Source organism: Arvicanthis niloticus, chromosome 9, assembly GCF_011762505.2.
Source record: "Arvicanthis niloticus isolate mArvNil1 chromosome 9, mArvNil1.pat.X, whole genome shotgun sequence".
Classification (NCBI taxonomy): Eukaryota; Metazoa; Chordata; class Mammalia; order Rodentia; family Muridae; genus Arvicanthis; species Arvicanthis niloticus.
In genome coordinates this window covers 53,637,663-53,646,245 of record NC_047666.1, presented here as the reverse complement: position 1 = coordinate 53,646,245, position 8,583 = coordinate 53,637,663, and the positions used below count along the sequence as shown (strand labels likewise).

General features: G+C 48.2%; 1 protein-coding gene across 9 annotated transcripts in view; it reads right to left on the bottom strand.

Moving 5' to 3' along the window:
- Positions 1–2,071: 2,071 nt before the first annotated feature.
- Positions 2,072–8,583, bottom strand: part of Tsen2 (tRNA splicing endonuclease subunit 2) — a 62,858-nt gene continuing 56,346 nt past the window's right edge. For 8 of the 9 annotated variants that reach the window (XM_076940308.1, XM_076940304.1, XM_034512363.2 and 5 more), the window contains 3 exons: positions 8,359–8,470; positions 7,437–7,526; positions 2,072–6,479 (listed from right to left, as the gene is read on the bottom strand). In XM_076940308.1, the coding sequence (XP_076796423.1) occupies positions 6,420–6,479; positions 7,437–7,526; positions 8,359–8,470 (262 nt within the window). In that variant the 3' untranslated portion in view covers positions 2,072–6,419. The remainder of the gene's footprint in view (positions 6,480–7,436; positions 7,527–8,358; positions 8,471–8,583) is intronic. The other variant, XR_013112571.1, reaches the window with a different exon arrangement.

The following is an 8,583-nucleotide window of genomic DNA, read 5'->3' as shown; positions in this document are numbered from 1 at the left end:
ATTCCAACTAAATTTCTCCAACAGTTGTGTTTTTAAGCTGAGAATCTGCTATAATCTAAAACACTTTGAATCAATTAATTTGAACTGAGCACATTTACTTTTTGATGTGAATGAAAAGAGGGGGCCAGAGAGAGGAAGCCAACGATAGGAGGGGGGCGGAGAGGGAGATGGAGGGGAGACACAGGTTCTGAAAGTATACACGTCTTATGTCTGTCCCTGAAGGCTCATGGGAAGGCTGGGGATGGGGCCAAGTGGTAGAAAACCTGCTCAGTGACTTTTGGTGTGTCAAGAATACCAAACCAAACAAAAAAGAAACAACGGTAACAGTGGCTGGAGAGATGACTCAGCCTTTAAGAGCATCTATTCTTTTTGCAGAGGACTTGGTTCAATTCCCAGCTCCCACATGGCAACTTGCCACCCTGTAACTCCAGTTCCAGAGGAAACAATACCCTCTTCTGGCTTCTGTGGGCACCAGGCACATGGTGGAGATGCATCAGACAAAATACCCGTATGCGTTAAATAATAATAACTCAAAATTAAAACAACAAAATCCCAAAATATAGCAGAAGTGTCTTTGAAACTGTCCTTCACCCACCTTCCTCTGCCTTCTGACAGAGGGGCCCAACTCTAACATACTCTATTTCCTCTCTGGCCTGTTCTCTAGCTGATCTCAAATTCTAGGGAGAACAAACTGAAAGCAGGACACCCAACACCACCCCACGAAAGCATACCCAACATCACAAGGCTGACAAGACACCCGAAGCCTCATGGCAGAGGACACCAAATACCTTATCACAGGACACCCAAACTCATCACTCAATAACAACCTGAGGTACCAGTGGCCAACCTGGCCCTTAGCCATGGCTGCTTACGTGTGCACCTGGCTTGCCTGTGTTCTTTCCCTACTTAAAATGGTTCTTAGTGCCTCACAGGCAAAGCTTAGGGCCTAGATTGTCCTCGGTGTTGGCCACACTGAAATTCTTTTCCTGATTTGCTACACTCACTCCTCAGCTGTCTGGGTCTTTTGGGGACTGCTGAGATCTCCTGGCCTGGGGCTGTGTTAACACAGGAAATAGATGCCAATTAGATTAGTTGCTTCCCTCATAGCGGTGACAAAATACTTGACAAATCCACTTAGGAAGAGAAAATACCAGTGTGGTCCTTAAGCTGTGTGACACAAATGCCGTCAAAGCGGTGGTCAGCCCCTCCTGCCCACCCCAGCCTGTGCTGTGGTAAGATGCGGCTGCACAAGCTGGCAAACATGGCGGCACAGGCACAGTCTCCTCATCCTGCGCAGGAGGTGTCCACGGTGGTGCATCTCTTTTCCTGCCTCAGAAGGAGCTCTCCACAGTGGTGACATCTTTCTGCCTCAGCCTTGGTGAACGGCCACTGCTGTCTACAGTGGCAGCACCTCCTCTCCAGCCTCCCCAGCAGCTCTACAGAGATGGTGCCTCAGTCAAAGCTGGCTGAGGCCAGGAAGGTCTTCCTACCATAACCCATGGCAGGGAAAGGGGGTTGAAAAAAGGCACCAATCCCTAACCAGGAAAACCCACCAATCCCTGAGCTTCCCACAAAACCCCACCAATCCATGAGCTCTTCAAACTCAGGACCTGAAATCACATCAATCCTCAATCTGGAAATCTCTGCCCTGAAGGCTCTGCCCAAGAAATCCTGTATAAGCCCTGCCTTTGTCTGCTTCTCTGAGGCCCACTCCTGGGAGCAGAGGGCAGCCATCCCTAGATTTGTCCCTCCAACCCCTGAACCCTCTACTAAATCTTTTATGGGATTTTCTGCCTGGTGTTACTCTCTCATTGGAGGGAGCTATGAAGAAGAGAAGGAGTGGGGCTGGGGCGCCTGAGCTCCTCAGCTCAGCTGAGGATACCTTCCCCTGGGAGCCGCAAAGCCTCAGCCAAGGAGCTTTCCTCTCGGACCTATGTGGTTCCTGAGTTCCCGTGTCTCAGGATGCCCTTCCCCTGGGGCACCTTCTCCCCTCAGAGCTGTGTGGTTCCTGGGCTTCCAGGTCTCAGGATACTCTTCCATCCAAGCAGAAACACAAATAGTAGGCTCGTCAAACGGCCCACTCTATTATTTATTTCTCTTTCATTATTCTCCCACCACATAAGCAGAGTTGTTGATCGACCAGGGCCATTCAGACAAGGATCTGAGTCTTCTTTCTTCTGGCATCCCCAAGTAGTGGCTGAAGCAGGATTTATGTGCATAAAACCCAAAAGCACCTGGGCCAAGTTACAGTTATAATGTTTACCCATCAGAGCTTGGGGATTAGGGACTTTCCCAAGTGTTCCATCCTTGTCAACTGACACTGAACACGTTTTTTTGCTCAACCAGTCAAATTCGTTTGTTCTTTCTGTTGTTGGGAACAGGCATTATGTTTTAGGGAACTATTGCTGAGAGAAAGAGTTGGTCAGCTTAGGTAAAATGGAGTCTGAAGTCAAAATGGTAGTCCTTAAGACAAGTTCCTTTTATTTGCTCCCAACAAAGGAAGGTTGTATTTTGGCTCTCGGTTAAAGGGATACAGTCCATTGTGGTGGGGTAGTCACAGAGGCAGATGAACCCATGGGACCTGCAGCCAGGAATTCTCCTTTGTATTCAGTCCAGGGCCTCAGCCCATAGGGATGTGTGGCTCACTATATAGGATGGGTTTTCTCACCAGAAGTTTGTCTTCTAGGTGGTTCTAGATTCTGTTGACAATCAACTCATATTAACCATCACAGACTCTAAGTCTGGAAATGGCTTCTGCTTTCCCAGAAGCTCTTGAGAGTCTTTTGGACACAAACTGGATTGGACCCTACCTTATATTTATTTATTTTTTGATCAGCATACATACAAAATCATGAGTTTCGCGATATAATTGTCCCATGTGTGGGGAATTTGCTAGGTGAGGCAGAGAGCGTAGACTTCCCTCCATACCAAATAGTTGCACTTATAAATTCAGGAACTTTAAAGAAAAATAAAATTGCCCATCCAGATACCACACAACAGCTAAGACTTTACTGGAAACCGAGCCAACTGGGATAGAGACAGGGTCTCTCACTGAACTGGAAGCTTGACATTTTGGCTCAGCTGGCTGGCTAAAGAGGTCTCAGACCTGCCTGTCTTTATCCCAGTGCTGGGTTACAAAGCATGTGCAGCCAGGCCTGGCTGGCTGTGTACCTGGGTGCTGAGATTCAAATTCAGGACCTTATGCTTGTGCAGCAAGTGCTCTTACCTTCTGAGACATCTCCCTAGCCCCTAACTCCATTTCACAGATGAAGAAACTGAGGCTCAGAGAGAGCATCATTCCCAAGGGTTTCCACGTCCCTTGTACTGTGAAATGTGAACTTGGACTTTCTGATTAGACTTTTATCAGCATATGCCAAGGGAAAGGGCAGGAGGGTGTCAGAGACAGAGCACTTACCCAACATGTGTGACATTTGGGCAGACTTTAGGAAGGACTAATGCTGATAAACATGGTGTGGAAACTTACTCGGTTTTCTTTGGGGGGGGAAGCTGACCAGGAGGAGGAGTTTGAGGCCAGTTGGAGCCACCTAGCAGAACCCTGTATCCTCTGCTCTCAAAAATGCACATGAAGATGCCAATTATTTGAGCTACTAGAAGCCTTTCACATAAAGGAACTACATATACCACCCATTACTTTAACAGGTTTACGAGTGCTTTTTTTCTATTATGTATTCTCAGGTAAGAGATCCCTATATTCTACACAATGGTCAAACTGCTTTTAAACCTTCTAGTACTTTATAAAACAACAAATGTTTAAGATAAATTGGTGGGTTAAACACCTCAAGTTTTGGCTGGCAAGATGGTTCAGTAGGAAAGGCCAATTGTGGTTAATCTTAACAACCTGAGTTTGATCCCTGGGACCTGCATAGTTCAAGGAGAGAACCGACTCCTGTAAGTTGTCCTCTGATCTTCAAGGCATGTCTACTAAAAACCCATCTGGAAGAGATTCCTGGGAGCCTGAGCCTCTGAAGGGTATGGGAAGGCAATTACGCTAAGGTAGGCTATTGTATTTCACCCATGGAAAGTTCCTGCAGGCGGCTTTATCATAGGGCAAATTTCTAATCTTGATTAACTCAGACTTTTCATTTTTCATTCATTCATTCATTCATTCATTCATTCATTCAAGACAGGGCTTCTTGTCTTGGCTGTCCTGGAACTAGCTATGTAGACCAGGCTGGCTTCAAACTCAGAGATCTGCCTGTCTCTTGAGTGCTGGGATTAAAGGCATGTGCCACCACCACTGGGCAAACTTGGGCTATTTAAACAAAGTCGTACTGCACATCTGTTTCAGAGGGACACAAGTAAGCTACCACTGCTACTGGCTGGAAGCCACAGGTGATATTCAATCAACTCCCCTGATGCGTTTCGGCCCAGCACCCCAACGCTCTAAAGTAATGGCCTGCTGTACAAGGTCCAAGTCAAACATGCAAAGAAGAAACATTTCCACACAAGTTTGAATAGAGGCTGCTTCTGAAGCTGGGGATTTACCAGTGCTAAACTCTGACCTGGTATGGGCAAGGCCTGGGTCCCCAGCAGCTCTAAACCAAACCAAGTGAGAAGATGGTGCCTCTGACACACTGGCCTTCTCTCCCCTGCCCTTCCCCAGTGGTGGGGTTAAACCCAAGGCCCCACTTTGCAGGCTTGCTCCCCATTCTGCCCTGGCCCAGTCCAGGATGCTCCTCCACCCTTTGTGCTGAGTGACACCGTCTGTCTCCTGGGCCTGCCACCACACTGTTACTGAAGGCTATTCTTGGAGTCACTCAGCCTTTGAGGAACCTGAGATGGTGTGTGCTGGGGTGACAACACTCTTGGAAGAGTTCTGACTGGGGGGCTGGAGAGATGGCTCAGTGGTTAAGAGCACTGATTGCTCTTCCAGAGGCCCTGAGTTCAATTCCCAGAACCCACATGGTGGCTCACAACCATCTGTAAAGGGATCGGATGCCCTCTTCTAGTGTGTGTCTGAAGACAGCTACAGTGTACTCATATTCATAAAATAAATAATTAAAAAAAAAAAGATTTCCAACTGCAGTGCATCCAGGTTCTGAGCAGGACTGAATGAAATACATGTAGCAGCTCCTCAAACTTTTGTCTGACTTTAGAAGTTCTGAAAAGTGATCACTCAAAACACGAAGCCACAAGAAATCTCTGCTCTGGAGCCCGAGGGAAGCCATGATGGTAAAAACGCTAACTCTGAGGTAGCAGCAAGCATCTCTGTGCATCCACTCATGCTCGATGGAGGGTCTGGGGAGCTACATCACTGACCGTGTGTGTGGACAGGAGTGAGGCCTGTATGGAAGCTCTCAACTAGGATTCAGAACCATGAGCAGACAGCATGGAGTCAGGAAGCTGGAGGACATGGGCCACAGCAATTAGCAAACATGCCTGTTTTCTTTTTAAAGATCACTGCTTCCGGACAGTCTCAGCAGACTACTTGGAGACCAAGTGCCCACATCGTCTGCCAGTTTCTTGAGCCTGGACCTGGGTGAACCTCAGACACTTTTCTTCCGCTTTCAATGACTCATGCTGTGGTTCTCAATCTACCCTCACAGAACCAACAACCGAGTTCACATCCCCGCTGGCTATCTTGTGGATGTGTGTCATCCCCACCAAGACACGCTGAAGCTCAACTTACCATTAACAGTGCTGCAGGGCAAGTTCCTCAAGGGAGCCGATCAAATCACTACCTTCCCCTTGTAAGGGATTACAGTTCTTCAAGGGTGGGTTAGTTCCCCTGACACTGGTCAGAGAGCCAGAGCCCGTCCCCATCTCTCCTTTGGCCCACATCCCTTTTCATTTCTCTGGCATACTATGGTGCTGCCAAGTGCCAGACCTATGCCATGCTGTTTAGACTTTCCAGCCATGAAAATCATGACTCAAATAAGCTCTTTTTCTTTATGTGCCAGCTAGCACCAGCCATTCCATGACAGCAACACAAAAAATTGACGACTAAGATGACTAACTGCCCCTCAGGCAACATTTTCTTTGCTCTCTAACCAAAGGGAAGAGGGTAATGACGTCATGTTCGGCTAAATGTTAACTGCATTTCTCTCAAAAACCTTCACTTCTTACTTTTATTCTATAAGAAATTGTCCAAAGCAAGATGCACCTTTCATAGCCAGTACTACATAATTTTGGGCTCAACACACCAACCTGTCAAAATAATGAGTTCTTTGAGAATGCACCGGCCACTCAGTATTTCCAGGTTTCCAAACCATCAATGGGTTTTCAGTCACATGGGGAACTGGTTGAAGTCCTTGGGTGAACTAAGTACAGGAGTAGATTTTTCTATTACAGCAATTGACCCTGGGGTCCGTGATGCCCAAACATGCTGATGCTCCTTCAGGACAGGCTGATGCCACACAGTCAGAGCTCACGGTGGACAGTGGACTCTCGGATTGAGGTCAGAGCTCATCTTGGTCACTTCTCTCTCGGGAAGAAACCCATCGGCTGAGAATCACCTCCTGCAACCGAGTAGAAGAGGGCTGGACTTCAGAAATGAAAATGGGAGTCCCAAGCATGTGATGTCACAGCTGCCTGTCACAAACTGCTGATTTGCAGGGATTCCCTTCCCAGTCTTCAAAGAGGAAGATGTGGAGAAAGTATGAGGTGTAACCTTAACCCTCACAGGGAACCCTGTCCTCTGTCACCACTATTAGCCTCCCAGCACACAGCAGCAGTCAGGCTAGCGCTCAACCCGAGCGAGGACCTGCTCTGGGGCACACTGGTACCTGCCAGTCAGCCATGGGAAGTGACAAGTGGACACTGACGTTTTATGAACCACAAACCTGGAGAAGATCAGGACACATGGAGGGAGATGCCACTGAGGCCCTGGAGGCTGACAGGACATCTGACTGGGACCAGGGAGGGTGCACAGGCTGTGTGGGAAGCTAAGGTGGTGATAAAGTCCTGAGGGCGGTGGGCAGTGGGGAAGGGCACAGAGACATTAACACACAGTGGTGACTCCACTGAGAACTTGGCAGCCCCAGCAGAGGAAAGCAGCCAGGACTACTGGAGGGTGTCTGGTTCAATGCAGGAGCAAGGGTGTGGGTGTGTGAGGCTCAGGTGTGTGTGACAGATAGGCACTTACTGTAAGTGAGGTTCTGTGTTCCACCCGCAGCACTGAAGGAAGTCATGTAAGAAGTTCGAGGAGGGAGGGACTGCTAGTATCTGGGAGTGAGACCTGTGGAGACCCTGGCCTGGCTGTGGAACTGGCCCACCCACAGCTGGAGACAGGAAAGTAACAGACAGACTGGCTGAGGCTGTGGAAGGTGGAGTCTAACAGGTTCAGTGGGAAGAAGGTGAGAGAGGTTTACAGGGCCAGAAGCAGCTTTTGTCACTGAGGAAAGGACTTTCCCTGCAGAGGGTGCAGTGGGTGCAGACTCTTGAGATGGTGTGGATCTGCTTCTGGACTCACACACCTGAACTTGAATCTTCTTCATGCATTCTGGGGTCTCCATGTCTTCCTTAGTCATAGTAGAGGGCTTAATCAAGTAACACAGCATCAGCTCCTGCCAAGAAAAGATGACACAATTTCCATATTCCACAAAGAGACATCGCATGTATCAGTGTGTGAGGAGGGAAGCAGGCACCCCCACTCGTCCCTACAGTGTGCACACTTACAGGACATACCTCCTGCTTTCCTGGCTTTTACAACAGTGGAGAGGATGTGGGGATGTGATGAAGGAGACAGGCTGCTTACACATCCAAGGTTGAAAATACACACTGCACTATGTACGCCACCATATAGATATCCCACAGTATATAGATAAGGGAAGACCAGGCTGCCTCAGACTCACGATCCTCCTGTGTCCACTTTCCAAGTGCTGGAGTGTATACTCAGCCATACAAATAACTCAAAATTCTCTATTATTTTATTATTAATTATGCGTGTCTGTGTAGGAAGTGCATATGAGTGCAGATGCCTGTGGAAGCCAGAAGAGGGCTTTGGAGCTCCTGGAGCTGGAGTCAGATGGCTGGTGTGGGTGCTCTGGTCCTCTGGAAGGAAAAGTATGAGCTCTTAGCTACTGAGCTCCAAATGACTTGGGGAAAAGAAAACCAAAAAAACTTATTTTTGTTTATGTGCCTATGTGTGCACCATATGAGTGCAGCGCCCACAGAGGCCAGAAGAGGGCGTCAGATCCTCTGGAGCTGGAGTTACAGGGGGTTGTGAGTTGTCTGATGTGGGTGCTAGAACGAACTCAGGTCATCTGGAAGAGCCAAGTGTTCTTAACACCTACATTCAGCCTCTCCAGCCCCTATATCCCCATTTAAAAAAAATTCTTCTGACTTTAAGAAAAAAGCAAAGGAGCCATGTAATGGCAGTGAGGCGTAGTCTGTTACCTTAGAGACATTCCCGGAGACTCTGCTCAAGGCGGCCAGTGACTTCCAGCTGAAAGGCCTGCGGAGGGAGCCCTCGAAGTTGTCGTCCACGAGCTCAGTGATGACAGAGTAGCTAGAAGACAAGACAGACATTTTGGAAAGGCCACACCAACAACTTGTTCAGAGAACAGCATGTCTTACTGAGAACTGAGACAGAAGAACTTCACATCACCTGCTGCTAAAAGC